Raw genomic sequence first — 20,211 nt, 5'->3', positions numbered from 1 at the left:
CGTGCATCTTGGCGCCTCTCAGTTCGGCGGGCAGCAACCTCCTTTGAAGAAGACCGCAGAGCCCACCTCACTGACAAAAGATAAAGGAGGGAAAACCCAACACCCAACCCCAACTCACCAATTTTCCCTTGCAACCGTGCCTGCCTGTCCCGCATCGGACTTGTCAGTCACCAACGAGCCTGCAGCAGACGTGGACAATACCCCTCCATAAATCTTCGTCCGCGAAGCCAAGCCAAAGAAAAACTTATCTGTCTGTATTGTTAAAAAGATTTCTGTTATTTTGAAGGAGAGTTCTTGAGATAGCGAGAATGTTTCTTTCCATTTAGATTTAGGAGAATCAAGTTGACACTTGATTACAGATTACTTTTTGACAGAAACAGTGGTGGACGATATCGACAAATAGGAACTCAATGAGCTGAGAGAGAGCGAGGTGAAGACTGGAGAGGACCGGGTGGTCTGTGGACAGTGGGCTCGTACAGTATGTGCGTGCGTGCTTGATGCGGGGATACAGGGGTCCATGAAGGAAGGGACTGATGAAAAATATTGCTGAATGGATGAAAAAACAGACCATTCCCCCCCCCTTCCCCCCCCCCCCCCCCACAGTTCCCTTGCCAAATGCAACTCCTCGCGGCTGGTAATGACTTTTAGAAGACACACCATCCACCACTTCTGGACCGGTAGGATAAATAAATGCAGAGGATAGGGTTTTTTTTGGGGGGGGGGGAAGGGATGAGAAATGGCCCAGAAAATAACATCGACACCCCAGAAATAATATTATCCGTGCAACGCCATAGAAGGTGGAGAATATTGCTGACCTACATCTCCTCGGGGGAATATTTGTTTAAAAATCCTAAGGGTGCAGCCGAAGTGAAGCCCGATGGCCTTTCCCCGGCTTGTCTTCGAGCTGTCACGCTTCTTCCCTCCTTGTCCTCCGTCCAGGGCCGTGTCCACACAAACCACCCGACGTCAGTCAGGCGAGGGCTGCCCACCGACCCCAGCCGCTTGCACCGAGCGAAGGCGAGGGGCAGCCCACACTGTCCCAGATACAAAGTTCGCCCCCGAGTTTGTGCTTTGCCTCACGAACTTGGCGGCCTGAGAGGGAGGAGGGGGGGGGGGGGGGGGAGAGGAAGAGGGAAGATGAGCCAAATTGTTCATTAGGCAACCGAACCGCCAGCTGCGTGGATTGCAAAGTGATTTAATCTGTCTGGGTTTGCTTTAAAATATAAAAAGAGCCTTGCACACTCGGGATCTCGGAGGGTTCACTCTTTCTTGCTGCAGTGCCCGGCGACCTCGCATCGAAATGACTTGGATGTGAAGGTTTGTATCGTGTTAGCCTCTCTCTCTGTGTGTCCAGTCGGCGTTAGGCCAGCCGGGGTTTGGCGGTTTATTAACTGGAGTGCGGCTGACAGTCCAGAGGAGGCTCTGTCTGCAACGACGAGCATGAAACACCCCCGACTCGGCGCCCTCCCGACGGAGAGTGCGCTGCGGAGGGGAGAGGGCGACGCCTCGGTGCCCGCCGGGGATCAGCTGCTGCGGGTTTCACTGCGACCTCCCCGACGCGGAGCTTAACTCCCCCCGCAATTATTGGTTGAGGATGAGGGGACGGTGGCGGGGAATAGGAAGACGGGCAGCCCCCCCCCCCCCCCCCAAGGTCTCGTGTCTGCAAAGACTGAAGCCTTGGGGCGAAAATGGTGGGTTTTATTTTCTCTCTCTCTCGAGGCAACCATTAAATAAATGATCCTTTCATCAACCCACCCATTCAAATCGCGGCTTCATTTTGCATTGCGTCACCGCGTGACCTCTTTAATAAATGAGATTATGGGGGCGGGGGTCCAGCGGCGAAGCGCCGCGCTGCGAGGTAGGCGCCGGGCGAAGTTGCCCTCTCTCTGCGACCCCCCCCCCCGCAACTTGGCCTCGGAAATGTCTTTGCAGCGGACGCCTGGGTGGCAGCTCCATCGGCCAATCAGGGAGGCCAGGGCTGTGAGAAATCTGGGGATGGCCGACTCGCCCGCCCTGGTCCCGGCCAATGGGTGGAAGGCGTGGGCGGGCCACTCGCACTTCCCGTCCAATGAGCGGAGGGATCCCCGAGGGCCCCGCCCTAATCTTTCCGTTCTCACTCCGCCCCTTCTTTGGTGGAAAATAATACATAACACGCTCGAGCAGACCCTCGCATATATATTTATATTTTTAAAGATCTGTACAATATATACACGTTTCGTGTTTGATCTGAATGTCTTTGCGCCAGTCAAATAAGAGAGCGTTCAGACAAGTCGTTGGAGAGAACGGGTAAGTGGCAGAAGCCTGTGCTGGGAGAAGGCACCGCGAACAGTTTCATTAATATTTTGCATTGAAGTTGTAATTGAAGCTGAGAGGGTCGGAAAATATTCCGGCATCGGATGAAGGGAAGGAAGCCGCCAGGTGAAATGCTGGAAAGTGAGTGCGAGTGACAGGGGGTTCAGTGTCAACTCGGCGCAGATGGGCAAAATCTGGGATCAGGTCCGTGTTCACGAGTCACCTGTAAATCAGAACTTGGGTGGGTGGGGGGGAGAGAGAGAGACAGTGTGCGAACTTTTGCAGAGAGGGGCCACAGGGGTTTCTTTCGGTGCAGCCACATTCCCAGTTGGCTGAGAATAAGTTAGTTTGTTCTGCATATGTGCAGATGCTACATGCACCTGACTTCAACAGTACCGTCCAAATCGTCATCCACTTTCTGCAAGAGAAGGGGGAACTTTGCAAAACATTTAACAAGATTTTAGCATTAATAATTTGATCTGGTATCTGCGCAAGTGCTTGTTTGAACACATTTCCAAATCGCATGCTGAATTGTGTTTTAAAATTTTAATAGTGCCTCACTATAATATTAACCAAATGCTGACCACTTCTTCACCAAAACTAACAGATAGCTTTCTGTATCAAATCTTTGTAAATAGCTTGCTTTTGTATAAACACCAAACTCTAAAGTAGCTGGCTTAAGTTTTATCAGGAAATATTAAAGAGTGCATTTAGTTTTTTTTTGGCGAATTGGGTTATTGGTGGTGATGCAAATTAAAGGTATATTGAACTTGCTTTATATATATATATATACTGATGGATGAAGTATTTTATCTGTCAAAAATAGGAACAGAATGGATTATTTTTAAATGACATTTAATTTTATTATAGGTGTATTAAAGAGCCAGCTATGGAAACCAAAGGATATAGTGACTACCCAGAAGTAATGAATATTGGAAGACAGTGGGCTCCAAATGAACTTGTGCCAAGCATTGGGGACAATGAGATTGGTAGCCGTGACAACAATTCGATGGCTGTTCTTAATGTTAGTTGCATACCTCTTATTGCAAAAAATGATGATGGAGAGAGGAGGCAGGAGTTCTCTCCCATCCTTCATCATCAACTAACTTGCCAAGTGCCACACCAATATCAGCACTCTGGTTTTCTTGCTTCAGATCAAAAGAGTCACCAAGGATCTGCTAAAGAACTCTCTAAAACTGTTGCTGAGTCTATGGGTTTGTATATGAATTCTGTAAAAGAAATGGAGAATGATTTTAACTACAGTATGCAAAGTGAACAAATGGAAGAGAGGTCCAGCAACATTAATGAAAATGGTGAACAAGTATTGGATCTTCAAGAGGAAAAAGTGAATGCTATCTTGTCACAGCGATTGATGAGACGATGTTCTTCTTCCTCTAGCCCTGGAAGAAATAGTCGGGGTGCATGCATCACGAGTCCAAGAAACTATAATAATTTAAGCTCTTCAGTATCAAGTCCTAATAATATGAACTCTTGTGTTCCTAGCCCTGCTAAATTAAATTACTTAGCTCTATCTAGTCCGGACACTGTTAGCAATTTAGGATCTTCCATCTCTAGTCCAGACAACATCAATAATTTGACTAATTCTGTCACTAGTCCAGGTGAAGTTCATTGTGCTATCTCAGGTTGTACTAAGCTAAGTAATCTAGCCATGTCTAGCCCTAGTAACATCAATAGCATGTGTTCTTCCATCTCCAGCCCTGTCCATGTCAGTAATCTGTGTTCTTCCATCTCTAGCCCTGTCCATGTCAGTAATCTGTGTTCTTCAATCTCCAGTCCTAATAACTCTCCTCTTTCCACGCCTTCTAATCTGGCTTCTCCACATTCTGTCTCCACGAGTAATACTATTTTGTCTTGCCCTAATAATAATAGTGTGGCCTCTTCTGTCTCCAGCTCTGTTGCAAATAATGGGCGCTTTCCTGACTGCAATCCTGTTGCTGAGTCAAGAATGATCATCAATCTCCATCAAAATCCAATAGTAAGAAATCAGATTCATGAGGAAATTAATGTATTTAAAGATGAAAAAATAAAAGATAAATCTTTAAAAACAGGTTTAATTAACAGTGACAACCCTGTTCAGTTTATAAAAACAGAAGTAGACAGTGACTTTGGCGGTTCATGTTTCCCAAATAGAGGTAGCTCTGACCTATCAAATCAAATGTTTTCAATGCCCTTAAAATGTGAGATGAATGAAACTGCTTGTCTGAATACCATGTATTTTGGTCAAGTCTCAGAAAATCCTTTTTCAGAAATTGCACATCAATTGATTGATCTCAAGGCAAGTCACGGAGATGCATTTGACCTTTATAGAAGTTTAGGAGCTCCTGCTTCTTCCTCTAGTTCAAGTTATGAACATGATGGCTTTTTACAACCAAACTACACAGTGATCAAACAGGAGCCAAATGATGAGGGCTACTCCCAAGCCACCTGTTCACCGCCATCTACCATTGTTGGTGTTAACTCAACTGGACAATCATTTCATTACAAAGTTGGAGCTGGTGGCACAATTTCCATGCCCTGCCCTTTTATGAGAGATCCGAGACCTCATCTTTTAAATTTAATTACTCCTGTGTGCACTGTACTTGGATCTTGGAAATCACACTCTGTGATACCACAGAACTCCACAACAGCTGGGAAAACTGACAGCTATCCACTGCAAGGATATGTTCCTGAGAAAATATCATGGTGAGTTCTGTAGTGTTCCTGAATTTTAAATTGTTGCAGAAATTCAAGATCATGTTGTGTATTGTTGTAAATGTCCAGAAATAAAATGAGATTAGTATAATGCAGAAATATCTAAATGATGTATCTTATTTTAAAAAGCCCTTGCTGTCTGTATTCTTGTTGGACATAAGAGTGTGCCATTTAAAAACAGAATAGTTTAAGATTGCAAGAAGCAGAAAATATTGCAGTGTATCACAATTTTTATAAAACATTAGAATTATTGGACTTTGGAATGTATGTTGATTCTGAATAGAGAATTCTGGAACTTTGTTGGATGCAAAAAGGTCTCTCCAACAGGGTTGCTACCTCTCTTCCATTTGGATTTGTGTAGAATAAAGCTCCATTTGAGGAAAATCTGAATGGTGATCATGACAAAATATAGAGAAAACTCTATATTTTATAAGTAACCTGGAGAAAACCATGCGCTACCTACTAAATGAAGTTATATCTTTGGTTATGATTTATTTAGGCCGATAAAACTGTAGGTTTCATTGCTATCTTATTTTAAAACGTTCAAATTATGTAAATATATTTGGGAAGACTACAATATCAGAATTGAGAAAAACTGAAGCATTTTAATATGAAAATTATTTCTGTTACATCATGGGTAATAACAAGTGCCCTGAATCTGTAATTTAATTTTTGTTTTCTGATATTCATAAAATGTATTCCATAGTCTATGGAGTCAGCAGCATCTTTTGATTGAACTATGGTTCAATTATTTCCTTATCATTTAACTTGTCTGTTTAGACTAAATAGTTGAAACTCCTGTTCTTCTTACATAATTTATCTATATATAGGTATACCCTGCTTTCAAATTACGAAAATTTGCTTTTACGAAGAAAGCCGTGTTCACTTTTACAAAAGTATTGAATGGGCTTTGAATGGGTTTTCACTTTTACAAAAATAGCCTCCAATGGTAGTGAATAGGTCTTCACTTTACACATTTTCGGCTTATGAAAGGTTTTATAGGGTGCTCTAGTTTCATGAAGCTGGGTATACCCGTACCTGAAATTCTGTCGCACTTGAATTTAGCATATTTAAAATATATTGGTAATTTACCACCATGATGAATTTTTACAATATTAGTTTAATAGATAGTAGTGTTTCACAGTCACTTTAATTAAAAGCTATGCATGAAATGCAACTATAACATGACTCGTATTCCATTCTGCCAATTATCTAATAATGATAATGCAGAGGTCCTAAGTTAAGAAAATTTATATATTCTTCACTTAAATGTACTATATGTTTGATTTGTTTGTAATCATTGTTCAACATATCACTTGAAGTTTGATGTCTGGATTCATTTTAAATTATGGGCTTTGAATGTTACATTTTAAAATGTCTCCATTGGACTATTTACTCAAGTGCACAGGTAATATTATCCAAGTGATATTTGAGTGCATTTTATGTGCCTCCTGGTCAGAATTGGAATAGACTGCAGAGTATTCATTGATTCTGTTGATGCAGAGTGCAGGTATTGTGACTTTAGATGCTCAATTAAAATGATAGCAGAGATTGTTGTAAATATTTGGTACATTTTCAATTTCTGAGATGCTATGTCTTGTTATCAATGACAAAACATTTTAATTTTATTTGCTGATGTTTTGGGCCACAGCTCTTTGATGCAAATTTGGAATCATTGCTGAGCAATGCAGCTCTTTTAAAGTAAAAATAATTTATAAATAGCTTTGTTGTGCATGTCGAGAGGTAGGGAAGAATAAGTTGACCTTCAATTTGGAATCAGGAAACTGCTTGAGTGAGTAATGGGTTTCAGAAGTTTTACCAAAGTTAGTTGAAGAGAAGAGACTGACAAGTTTTTGAGCAGGAATTCACATAACTGCTTGTGAATGCCCAAACTTGCACATTAAAATGTTTGGTTTCCATTTTATTTTAAAAGTCAAGGACTTTGCTCTGGTCAAACAATTGAAATTTTAAATGATTTGTATATGCGATGTTTGCTGTATTTAAATAATTTAAGTGAGGAATGTTCTATTCTAGAAGTGTAGTGAATTATTGTATCTGGCAACATAAGAGAAAGAAGAACCATTTTATTTGTCATCCATGTGGCATAAACACATCTTTAATAAAATCCTGGCAAAGGAAATGGAATGTTGGTGGTGCAGCTTCCTATAGCCAATTTTTGCCATGGCAGAGTTTCATTTGTTGCATTTTCTTTGATACTTGGGTTCCTATTTCACAGGAAATGTCAAAAGCTGAGAAGAATGCAAATGAAGCTTGAAATTTTGAGAGGGGCCTAATGACAAGGATAATCTTGATTCCTCAAAATTTTATCACCTTCTTGTATGTTTTGTCAGACTTGATTGCAATTCTCGTTGATTGAAGTGGCTTGGGTGGATAATCATGAATGGCAGCCACAGACTGAAGATTGTTCAACATAAATATTAATTTCCAACTGCTTTCAAAACATTAACTACAGTGCAAAATAATTGTAATTTTGTACAATAGTTAATGAGTTCTACCCTCAGTTTTTTTTTCTTTAAGTTTTGCTTTTATTAAAGTAAAGGGCATGGGTGTAAATGGCACTTTGTTCCCCAGTATTGTGTCAGTTACTAGTTATGTTAAAGGTAGACTGAATGCAGATTTCCTGTCCTTAAAATTTTGCCTTCAACAGAATAATTCATCAATATGTGTTATCATATTTTACAAATCACTTGGCCTATTGCTTTAGTATGGCATTTTTAATTCATTTGTGGGCAGTTTTATGCCACAGGTCCGTGTTTATAGAAATTAAGCTCAATTGCTTGAAGTTATTTCTCACCTATGTTGCAGTGCCAGTGAAGGATTGCCCTCAACCCTGTCTGAAAAATAAATGCAATTTGTCTCAGAGTTAATCAACTTTTGATGTTGCAGAAAATTAGGCATGTTTCCACAATGTCAAGCTTCTACAACTAACCCTCAAATGTAAACAGTTAAAGATTTTCTCTTGTACTTGTATAGTTGTATGAATGATCGTTCTTGCCTATAACACTGCTCACAGAACAACCCATCTAACTGTGACGTACTTAAACTTACTTTAACATTTTCCCAGATTGACTGAGTGTAATGTATAGAAATAATAATCTTGAGCTGTATCCTAGAAAAGTTTTTTTGTTATTCATATTTTAAAAAAAAAGAACCTTGTGAAAATAAGAGGATTGTCAAAGGATTTGTCAGCAACTCATAAACTATTAGTTTTGATGCCACATTGTATAAAAGTTATGATAATATTTTTACAATATAGACATTTTTTTATTGCACTATGTTTTACATAACCTGGCTTAATTTAGTTACCAGTATTTAGAATTCCAGCTGGAATATTAACATTCGTCATTACAGAAATTTAAGCCACCAATTTTCAGAGAGATTTGAATTTCACCTTAAATTTCCCAACCTTTTTTCCAAATGTTTATCTTTTCAATAACAAAATATTGTAGTTATTATGAATCTTTAAATATGTGATGATGTGAAGAAAAACAAGATATAGTCTATATTTTCAAGGAACTTCTGATGGAAGTAACACCCAGGATTTATGTATGCCTCAGTGTTGCATCATGTGATCTGAAGTTGTTGATCAACTCAGTGCCTTTTTCAATATCTGAAAGTTAAATTAAGATGTTATTTTTGTTCATCTTTTAATGTTAATTTTTCCAGTTGGAAAAAATGCTGTGGGTTTGGTCATTCTGTACGGAAATAAGATAACCTTGTTTCTAAGTTGAGTCTGAATGAATACTAAGGAAAGATGCTGAGAGCTAGCTCATAGGCATCTAAGTACGGAGATCCAGAACACTACACAAGGAGTAGGTGTGACCTATGGAAAGCCATCTCCCGGGCAAAGTGGAGATTCCAGACACGAATGGAAACAACAATGGATATCTGACAGCAAAAATTCACTCTCAGGTAAACTCAATGGCTTCTACACATGATTTGACCACCAGAACAAGGAAGAGCCACTGCACACCCCCATGTGGCCTGATGAACCTTGACTGTCAGTATAAGATGATGTTCAGGGGAGTGAATCCAAGGAAAGCATATGGTCTGGACAGAGTACCTGTTCAAGAACTGAAAACTTGTGCTGACAAACTGGCCAATGTATTCACAGATAACTTCAACATCTCACTCCAACAGAGCTTGGTACCACCTGCTTGAAACAGACCTCAATCGAACCAGTGCCCAAGAAGAGTTTGATAAACTGCCTAAATACTGTTGACCGGTAGCACTTACATCCACAGTGATGAAGTGTTTTGAGATGAGAGGCTGGTGTTGAAGCATATCTGTTCCTGTCTGAGTGGTGACATGGATTTGTTCCAATTTGTCTACTACAGCAACTGATGTACAGCAGATGTCATCTCAATGGCTCAAACCCTGGAACCTAGACAGCAAAGATGCACACATCAGCATGCTCTTTATTGACAACAGTATGGCATTCACCACCATCATCACCTCAGAACTGATCAGCAAATTCCAAGACTCCCACTGTGTAACTGGATCCTGGATTTCCTCCCCTCCAGTCCCAGATCAGTGTGGATTGGTAAGAACATCTTCTCTATAATCTCCAGCAGTATCAGAGCACCAGAGGTCTGTGTACTTAGACCCTGCTCTACTCATTTTACACCTAAGATTCTGTGGCTCAGTACAATACCACCATCTACATGTTTGCTGGTGATACCATGGTAGTGGGCTGTATAAAGAAAGGTGATGTGTAAGCATACAGGAGGGGGATTGAAAACCTGGCTGAATTGTGTACTTACAATAACCTCACATTCAATATCATCAAGACCAAGGTGCTGATTGTGAATTTTAGGAAGGGAAACCAGATCCGGTGATCATTTGAGGATCAGAGATATAGAGAGTGGGCAAATAAAAAAATTTCTAGAAGTCACTATTTTGGAGGATCTTTCCAAGACCCAACACATGAATGTCATAATGAAGAAAGAATGTAAATACCTCGACTTCCTCAGGAGTTTGCCAAGGTATGGTATGACATCGGAAACCTTGGCAAACTTCCACATATTTGTATCGGCAAATGTGATGCATCATGGCCTGGTATGGACGCACAAATACCTCCGAGCAGAAAGCCCTGTTTATATATATAAAAAAAAAAGTAATGGAATCGGCTCAGTACATCACAGGAAAAACTCTCCCCACCATCGAGAAAATCTACATGGAACGGTTGCGTTGGAGAGCAGCAGTAACGATCAAGGATCCACGCCATCCAAGACGTACTCTGTTCTTTTGCTGCCTCAGGAAAAAGGTAAAGGTCCCACAAGACTCACACCACCAAGTTCAGTAGCAATTGGTACCCCTCCACTGTCATTAGACTCTGTTAACAAACTCAATCAGAGATTAATTTAAGGACTGTTACTTTGCACATTTTACTGATTTTTTTTTTCTTCTGTATTGCATGGTCAGTTTGTTTACATTTTTCTCATTTGTATGAGTATCACTTTCTTGAATACAGTTACCAATAAGAAATTCTATTTGACCTGCAGGAAAAAAGAATCTCAGGGTTGTATGTGATGTCATCTATATACTCTGACAATAAATCTGCACTTTGAACTTGAACTTTGTCTGTATAATTTAAGATTTGTAACATTAACTGATATTCAAACAACATTTGTACAGTTTTTGAGCACATTTAGTTAGTTTGTAAAATATATTCCTGTTATTACCAGATCATTTCCTGTCCATTAATATAAAGTTTCATCCTGCTATTTCAGTAAAAAAAAATGAGAATGACCGTGAGAGTCAGCAGAAAGTATGAAATTAAAAGTTTTGCCTGTTTCCACTCTCATCTGTCCTTTCACTTTCTCTGTATTATAATTTTCTTTATTTGGTAGGTTGGCACTCCGAGGGTTAATGTGCTATAAACGCAGATGGTTTTTAAGTACATAAATGCTACTTTTCATGATTGCCAGTAAAGCAGAGTTTGTTAAATTTTATAATTATACTGCAGTTCATGAGTGTTATTTTAGAGCAGCAGTTCTTTCAATTATTAAGTGCCTTCAGAAGGAATGTTTGCGATAATCCTACCTAATTGCTTCAGTGATGCATAATAAAATTTAACTGGCTGTTTGGGGGGAAAAAAAAATTCTAGGTGCATATATAAAAGAATGGTACTGAGGAAATGAGTATAATTTTACAATAAATCTGTTTAGTCATATCCTTAACTGCAAATGCTTTTTTAAAAAAACTTGATCATATTAGAGTATAGAAAATTTTCAGAATATGAATGATCTATTAAGATTGTGGGCACAATCTGGCACTGCTTTAGGAGGAAAATGAGAGAAGTACATATGATCCGTTCCAGTTTGCCTGCTATCCAATCCTATAGCCTTGACCCTGCACTCCAGATTGACCCACCTGGAGAACGATGTCTCATAACTCAGACTGTTTTTCATTGACAAACTGCTGGAGAAACTCAGCAAGTCATTGCAGCGTTCCTTGTGTAGCAAAGATATATAACCAATGTTTCCGGTCTGAGCCCTTCATCAAGCTATGAGCCAAAAGCAGGCAGGTGCCTGAATAAAAATGTGGGTGGAGGGTCAGGGGAGGAGCACAGGGAGGATGATAGGTGGATAATGGCCAAGAAGATCACTGGGATCTCCCTTTCCTCTATTGAAAAATTTTACTGGAGGTTTTGCTTAATATGTCTCAAAGAATTATAGAAGACCCTTTCTATCCAGCATACAGTATATTTGACTCGTTACCATGAGGAAGGAAATACACACACACACACACACACACACACACACACACACACACACACACACACACACACACACACACACACACACAGTGTAATGTGTGTATGTATGTACTGTGGCTTTGAGAAATTCTCTTTTTGTCAGGTTGTATACGTACAGTCAAGTGATAATAAACTTGTAGAATTGTTTTCCTTCTTGGCAGGTAACCAAGAGTTCTGAAACATCACATTTTTAGACTTTGTGATTAAAATTAAGTTGGGAAATTGAATGTAAAAATTGGAATTTCTACGGTGTCTTCACAGAAGTACAATTTAAAAAAAATAATTGTCAGGGAGGCTAGAAAATAGATTATAGCAAGGTTAAAAACAACTTTAGTCAATGGGCTGAGATTTAACAAGGTATCAAAGAGAGCCAGTAGGTTGGAGAGCAAAAATATTTAGAGCAACTGGACAATTAATTGAATGTTGTAGAAATTGTGACAGGAACAAGTTAAAATTGAAGAAATGAAAATGGTTATGAGACTAAAAATTGTTGTAAGTACATGGTGAGATCATGCAACATTTGAATGCATTGACGAGAATTTTAAATGTACAACTGGTATTGTTAAGAAAAGATAAAGTTGCTTCATCACATAAATCTCCCCCTACCTCCTTGTCTGATCTAGGAGATTTTAAATTTACTCTTCTATGGATTTCTATGTGTAGAGAGTGTCGAAAGACCCAAAGACTTGTTGATCCAAACCAAGGATTTTATTAACTAAAAGACTGGAGCATATTACATGTAGGTCGACCAGTCCATAATGACCTTGTCTGGCTAGGAGCAATATTTTAAGACCTGTCAGTAGGTGTGGCTACACTCTCAGCCAATCACAGTCATCCTACACTACAATCTATACAAATACACATTGGTGATAGAATCTGTACTATCACATTCACCCCTTCTTTGAGAAATGACCCCAGGGTGGATGGAGGGCTGTATATGGGGAAAAAAAAGGAAAAAGGGCCTGATGGAGGTTAGGGGCTCTACTAATCAGGGGGCCTGACCATCCGGCATGACCGCCAGGATTGGGGTCGTTGGAGTCATGTCGCCGGCAGGCTCGTTGGGTGCAGCCACTGCTTCGCTCATTTCCCCAACGGTGTTGTCGACAGACTGGCCTGAGCTGGTGGGGTGGTGCTGGTCCCTCTGTTCAAGCACATGACCTGGTCAGCTGCCTCGGTGGTGGCGGGTCCCCAGTCGGCAACATTGGTAGCGGCGGCAGGTGTGGTGTGTCCCTGGTCGGCAGTGGCGGTGGGCTCAGCGGTGATGGCGGCAGCCATTGAGGTCGTTGCTGGGGCCTGGTAAGATGTTGCTTCATGAGGGAGGGTGAAGCAGGCCAATGTCATAGTGGCAAGGGTGGGTTGTACCTTCCGTGCTTGGCATCTGCCCCGTGACGTCAGGCGCTGCCGCGCGGTGGAGCCCTCGCTCTCATTAGACGTGAGTTCAGAGGAAGAAGTGTTTGAATGGGAGGGTGGCGGTTGGGCTTCACACAAGGCACTTTGTTTGACAGTGGCCATTGGAGTGACAGACTACAGCAAAGTGGCCGTTTTATGGCACTTCTGGCATCTGGATTTTCTCGCTGGGCACTGGGACCTACTGTGCTTGTTCCTCCAGCAGAAATAACACCGGTCGCATTGGGCAGTGTAGTGACAGCCGACAGGCCGTTGGTGTGCCGAGGGTTAGTAGGATAGAGGGAGGGCAACCTACTCACATCAGAGTGTGGGGTCCAGCCCCAAGAGTACACGTCCATATTTAAGACCTCATCCTCCATTGTCTCTGCGATCTGGATCACATCCTCTAGGTTTTCTCCTCCGTGCTCTAGCATGCGCTGCTTCACCTCATTCGATCAAATCCCAGACACATAGGCATTCCGAATGAGATTGTCTATGTAGGCCAGTCCCTGCCTATTGCCCTTAGTGCTTGAATATAAGCTCTACAGGACTCACTGGGCTGTTGCCTCCTTGTTGCAAGTTTGTACCAAGCATAGACCCTGTTCACCGGTCGCTTGTAGAGTCCTTTCAGCACCTTCGTGGCTGCGTCGTAAGTGATCGCGTCCTGGATACTCTGGTAGACTCTCGGGGATACCATAGTCATCAATATTAATAGTCAATAGCTGTCCTCTATCACGACAAGGTCAGAGAGCTGTAAGTATGTTTCGAAGCACCTCACCCAGTGCTTAAAGTCATTCGAGGCTGTAGCTGACTATGGGTCGATGTCGAGGCATTACAGCCTTAGCAGACGCTCCATCCCCTCAAAACCTTTTAGTTAATAAAATTGTAGAGTGCGTTGAAAGAACCAAAGACTTGTTGATCCAAACCAAGGCTTTTTATTAACTAAAAGACTGGAACATATCACAAGTAGGTCGACCAGTCCAGAATGACCTGGTCTGGCTAGGAGCAATCCTTTAAGACCTGCCAGTAGGCGTGACTACACTCTCAGCCAATCACAGTCATCCTACACTACAATCTGTACATGTACGCATTGGTGATGGAATCTGTACTATCACACTGCTAATGGACAAAGGAATTTTTTGATTGCACATTAAAGTGGCAGATAGTGCACACTTGTTTTACAGCTGTTACTGCACAAGATTTTTATTAGTTTGCTCAATAAGATTTTGGCATGTAGGCTTCAAACAACTATTTAATTTAGTGTTAGTTTAAGGATATGACAGGTAAATGCATATACTAAAGAGATTGGGGGGGGAATAATTTCTTGCTCAAATTCACAGTTGCTTCCTTCGACTGCCTGGTGGTCATTGAAAAATACTTGGAAATTTGTATTTCTATGAAGAGTCTTTTAGAAGCTATTTTAAAAATTTTTGGGGTGGGTTTGAAAAGAAAATACATTTTTCTGCAAACTGTACAAGTAGAAGATTGAAGAAGCAGATATGCATTTACAGTATTAGTTTATGCTTTTAAGCTTTGATATTAATTTATTTGAAGTTGTTCAATGTCTAAGCTGTATGGCTGAATTTTAGGCTGTGGCTGATCCAGAATGATGCAATATGTTTCTATAGCACTACCACCTTTGGTGCAGTGCAAAAAGATGAAGTTAGTTGTTGTGACCCCTGTTGGTCGTGGTTGACCATGGGTACTGTACCTAAAGTAAAGCTGGAGTGGCCTCTCCAGGGCACAAGCCTTGGTAAAGTTGATGTGGAGATCTGTCTGTTGCCCATGCAGTGGGACCTCCCCATCTCCATGCTAATGACCGGTCCAAAGGAACGACGAAAGTCGATACAATTTGGTGCCAGCAGCATTGCAGGTGTTGCTTTGCTGGTGCCTTCGGAACTCCGATTTTTTTTTTTTTTTTTTTCCCCTCGTGGTTTACTCCCAAAGCCTCTTCTGTGAGCGAGCAGGGCCACAAGGCAGTAGAGGTTTAAAATCGGAATTTTCCCTCTCCTAGATGAGTTACCATCTATGATTAATGATTCTCATCTGCCCAGAGCAACTGGTTTCAAGGTGCCAATGGCCTGCCTTTGCAGCTTCTCCTGTCAGTGAAAACAGCTTTGCCAGGCATAAGAACCATGCCACATGTAACGGCCAAGAGTTGGACTTGGGAGTCAGAGGCAGTTTGAGTCTCATGCCATGAAGAGCATTTGTGTAGCACTGGGAGCTCAGTTATGACAATCTTTAGAGCCATGAAGTAAGTACATTAGTGTAAGTCAACTCCATTGCCACAGAAAGTTGGGTGGGGGTGGGGGAAGGCTTATTTAATTTACTCGATTACTGATTATTACTTGCATAGGTATGGTGATTGTGGAAGCATGGAATTTGCAGCGTCATCCTCATGGGAAGTGAAAAAAACACCTGCTAAGCTCTTGTCTTTCTCATACTTTCTACTTTATGGTCATAAGAGAGTGGCACAGCAACTGGTTTGGAATTGCTATTGCCTAATCACAAGAATTCTGGTCTCTGCCAAATTGGTAATATTAACAGATATCCTGTGATATAAATATTTTATTCAAAGATTTATTTTATTTTGTATTTCTTCCACAATATCTGCAAAAAAAATTGTGGCAAGGTTCTGCTTTGGGGGCTTTCACGATCTAGATTCAAATTGCACTTCAAACTAACTGGTCTAACAGAATTATTATTTTCTCAGGATTTGTGTGTGCATTTGTTTATGGGTGTTTATAAATATTCAATACAATAACAGCTCATTTGGACAGTATCTTAAAATAGTACTCAATATTTTGAAATGTTAAAGTAAAAATATTTTCTGATGAATTAAATGTGATAATTTTGTGCAATTCATTAACTTGGGCAGAAATGGGTTTAATCCAATAAATGATGTGGCAGCAGTTCAGTTCTGCAGTGATTTCTTTCCAGCACAATGCATCTGAAGATTTTTTTTTGTGACTATCAGGTTGAGTCATGACAGTTTGTACATTTGATGGGACACTTTTATCTGAGATTCACACTTACATACTTGGCTCATTTTCCACATTACGTGTCTCAAATGATACTGCATTGCCCCAAGGGTGCCCATCACTGGAACAGCCACATTTCTACCAGCTTCAGGGTGGGTCTCAAGTAATTAGGTGTCATTACATGACTCCTTCCCTTTGGGCTTCTTATTCACAATATCATGACCTGAACTACTGATTGTGTCTCCATTTCATCTAGTCCCTACCTTTTTAAATGGTCCCTGATTCGAATTTTTTGAACTGCTAGTTCCATGGATCAATATCCCACTTTGTATTAATCTCCAACTCTTTCTCCCCCCCCCCCCACCACTATCTTCACCCTATTCCCTTCACAGTAGTTGATCATCAACCATCCACCAACAGTCACCCATTGGAGACCCACCCTGATAAAATCTCCAACCACCATCCTCTCTTTGGTTCCTGACCAGCTGGTCACAGTTGCACAAGTGGCCTTCCCAGGGGAAGGTGGGCAGTGGAGCACGGAGTTCCAGAAGAGTTATTGGCACACTTTACCACACCTATTATTGTGCTCAGTAATTTCTAGGCCACATAGTTGTGAATGGCATATATAATTTACAGTATAATCTAAGATTAAATAAATTATTTCAAAAGTTACATTGAATCATTTGCTGGTGAATTTAATGTACAGTAACCAGTTTCTTTGTAAATTAGAAGCCTAGTATTTTAATTTTGTGCTTTTATGTGTAGTTTTTAATGTCACTTCAGTCGCAAAAAAATTGCTAATCCTCTATTTGGAAGAAACCTGCTATGTCGATCTAAAAGAAGAGTCAATTTTGTGGTTATATCAAAACATTTTAAATCAGAGCCAGTTTGATTTACATGAAATACCTCACCAATTTATGATAGTTTGGTCAATTGGGAAAATTGCTTTGGATGTATTAGTGCAATATCTTTTGGAGAAAATATCAGGCCCACTATTTTCAAATTAAATTAAAATCCATTTCTTATCATATTCTTTTGAAAGTAAACTGAATCTATGTTATTCTCATTCCCTCCAACTTTTCAATAACTTTCTCTTGCCCAACTTTCATTGGAGACCTGTTCTGATATGTCTGCCAAAGGTAATCTTTGGTTAATAGCAACATACAAGGGCAGGAAGTTTTTCTGATGTTATGTTCAATGTTTCATCCTTACTTGCATCAACTTTGTCTACTAGCAAAAAAAAATCTGGTAGTTGATATAGTTGTTGTGTAAGTTAGTGGTCCTCTACCGGCACCACCTACGGCTCCTAGAACCCTTCCACCAGCGTTGTCTCCGCTCCATCCTCAACATCCATTGGAGCGCTTACATCCCTAACGTCGAAGTACTCGAGATGGCAGAGGTCGACAGCATCGAGTCCACGCTGCTGAAGATCCAGCTGCGCTGGATGGGTCACGTCTCCAGAATGGAGGACCATCGCCTTCCCAAGATCGTGTTATATGGCGAGCTCTCCACTGGCCACCGTGACAGAGGTGCACCAAAGAAAAGGTACAAGGACTGCCTAAAGAAATCTCTTGGTGCCTGCCACATTGACCACCGCCAGTGGGCTGATATCGCCTCAAACCGTGCATCTTGGCGCCTCACAGTTTGGCGGGCAGCAACCTCCTTTGAAGAAGACCGCAGAGCCTACCTCACTGACAAAAGGCAAAGGAGGAAAAACCCAACACCCAACCCCAACCAACCAATTTTCCCCTGCAACCGCTACAATCGTGTCTGCCTGTCCCGCATCGGACTTGTCAGCCACAAACGAGCCTGCAGCTGATGTGGACTTTTTACCCCCTCCATAAATCTTCGTCCGTGAAGCCAAGCCAAAGAAGTTAGTTAATAACTGGCTGCAAGCCAAGAAATGCACATGGGGAAAGTTGTAAAGGTTTGCATGATGCCTCAATTGGTGAAAACATTCAACATTGGTGATATTTTCTGATGAGACCTGAGGTAATAATCCAGCTTTAGTCTTAAAAGACAGGTTAGGAGTGCAAGGCACACAAAGGTGTTATGTCGGCAATTCGGAATATTGAGTTGTCAACATCACAGTTAACATGAGTGACTTCATGTGTGCATCAGTTTCCATGACACTAGCATCCCAATTAATGCAACAACTGATGATGTTCAATGCACAAAAATGTTGGAAACACTCAGCAGGTCACATGATGCTCCTTCTGTTCCAAAGGTATGTAAACCACATTTCGGGTCTGAGCCCTTCATCGAGTATGACCTCTTGCTTGTGGGCCTGTGTCTTACCTCTTCCCCTCCTCCTACCATTTATTCAGACACCTGTCTGCTTTTTGCTCATACCTTACCTTGCACTGCTCCAGCACCACAAAAAGATCGACTGCACTATTGCAAAGTTATTTTTTTCTTGTACAAGGATAACTGTGAATATATGTTATCTATTTTTTAAATTTACTTTCCCTATTTCATTTCAATTATGTATTCTATTGTAGTTGGCTTTTGGTCTATTTTTAATAAAGTACTCATTCAGCTCTAGCAACTAAGAATTTTGGTGCACATTTGCATTGTACGATGTAAATTGACGATAAAATCATTATTATTATTAGGAGAGAGAAATAACACTGTACAGCACCAGTGACCCAGGTTCGATTCCAGCGCTGTCCGTAAGGATTTTGTACATTCTCCCTGTGTTTGCGCGGGTTTCCTCCAGGTGCTCCAGTATCCTCCCACCCTTCAAAACATATATGTGTTCTAGGTGAAATTGGGGTATTTGGGCAGCACTGGCTCATAGGCTGGAAGAGCCTGTTACTGTGCTTTATGTCTAAATTAAAATAAATTAAATTTTATTTTCAATATTTTTATTGGTTTCATCAAGTAAATGTTACATCATACATGATAATAAAGTATTAATAAATCACAAAATCACATAAAATAATAAAAATGGTGTTGAGACCTACGTTGAGAAGAAGTAAAGAAAAAAATCCCTAAAAAACCATTACTCTAATTAACAGCCCCCTCCCTTCAGAGGCCACTGGTAAAACATAAGCATTTCACTATCTGATAATAAAAAGGAAGGTAATCAATGGGATCAAAACCAAAGGTTAACTAATCTTACAAATTTTCAAAAATAATTAAGGAAAGAACCCCATAAAGAAACAAAGTTTAAAATTATTTTCAGCAGTGGAGCATCTAATTTTTTCCAAAGTCATAATGGACAAACATTGAGTATGAGTGGGAGGGACAGCATCTTTCCCTCTCATTAATATGGCCCTTCTGGCAATAAGGGAAGCAAGGGCAACCTCATGGGATTTTGAAGCAGTCATTATCAGACCCATTGGCCCATTTATTCCAAAGAGAGCAAGAAAAGGATTTGGAGTCAAAGTAATGTTAAGAACTAAAGGTGAGGTACGAAACACATCTTCCCAAAAATTGGAAAGAGGGGGACATAACCAGAACATATGATACAGTGTACCTTCTTCAGTTATATATTTAGAAGAGAGATTAGAAGTTAGCCAATAGGACTTCGGAAAAGTGGGCCCGGTGTATGACCTTAAATTGTAATAATGAGTGTCCAGTCTAACGAGAGAATGAATGAATCTGCTGCCAAATTTATGTCCCCTGTAGGTTCCCATAGTTGAAAATATTGTTCCCATAGTTTAATTTCCCATAAATTAAATTAAAATTTAAAGAGTTCAACTTAGTATTGATAGGACCCATGGATATAACAGATTCCTCCAAATAACTTGGCTGGGTACAAATGTACCTCCAAAAATAAAGTATTCTTATTCTTGGTGGACTTGGATGGATCTTGCTCTCAAATGCTGAGTTAACACTTTTTTAACCAACTGATCACAGCAAGAAAATGGAGTAATGTTATCCCTCCCCATAAATTCAGCAGCCAACACAATGCCTCCAGCATTTGAATGCTTAAAGGCCCTTGTCAATGTATGTAAATTGCTTTCATGGATCTTGTATTCTAAGGATATTTTCGTTGCTTCACATTGATCTGACTGAGTTCAATTACATTTCTTCTGCATCCTTATGTTGGAG

General features: G+C 40.6%; 1 protein-coding gene and 1 long non-coding RNA gene across 7 annotated transcripts in view; one reads left to right on the top strand and one right to left on the bottom strand.

The window, feature by feature from the left end:
* The window catches only part of LOC138758056 (uncharacterized), a 28,159-nt gene extending 26,265 nt beyond the window's left edge, over positions 1-1,894 (bottom strand). For all 3 annotated transcript variants that reach the window (XR_011354105.1, XR_011354103.1, XR_011354104.1), the window contains exons 1-3: positions 1,756-1,894; positions 816-1,092; positions 119-252 (exon numbers count right to left, since the gene is read on the bottom strand). This is a non-coding gene — a long non-coding RNA (uncharacterized lncRNA). The remainder of the gene's footprint in view (positions 1-118; positions 253-815; positions 1,093-1,755) is intronic.
* The window catches only part of nr3c2 (nuclear receptor subfamily 3, group C, member 2), a 435,445-nt gene continuing 415,833 nt past the window's right edge, over positions 600-20,211 (top strand). For 2 of the 4 annotated variants that reach the window (XM_069926405.1, XM_069926408.1), the window contains exons 1-2: positions 2,141-2,286; positions 3,163-4,995. In XM_069926405.1, coding sequence (XP_069782506.1) covers positions 2,231-2,286; positions 3,163-4,995 — 1,889 coding nt within the window. In that variant the 5' untranslated portion in view covers positions 2,141-2,230. Of the gene's footprint in view, positions 678-1,147; positions 1,318-2,140; positions 2,287-3,162; positions 4,996-20,211 lie in introns of those variants that run through there. The other 2 variants (XM_069926407.1, XM_069926406.1) reach the window with 2 other exon arrangements.

The sequence above is a fragment of the Narcine bancroftii genome, chromosome 3 (assembly GCF_036971445.1).
Source record: "Narcine bancroftii isolate sNarBan1 chromosome 3, sNarBan1.hap1, whole genome shotgun sequence".
Taxonomy (NCBI): Eukaryota; Metazoa; Chordata; class Chondrichthyes; order Torpediniformes; family Narcinidae; genus Narcine; species Narcine bancroftii.
This window is presented reverse-complemented; position numbering and strand designations above follow the sequence as displayed.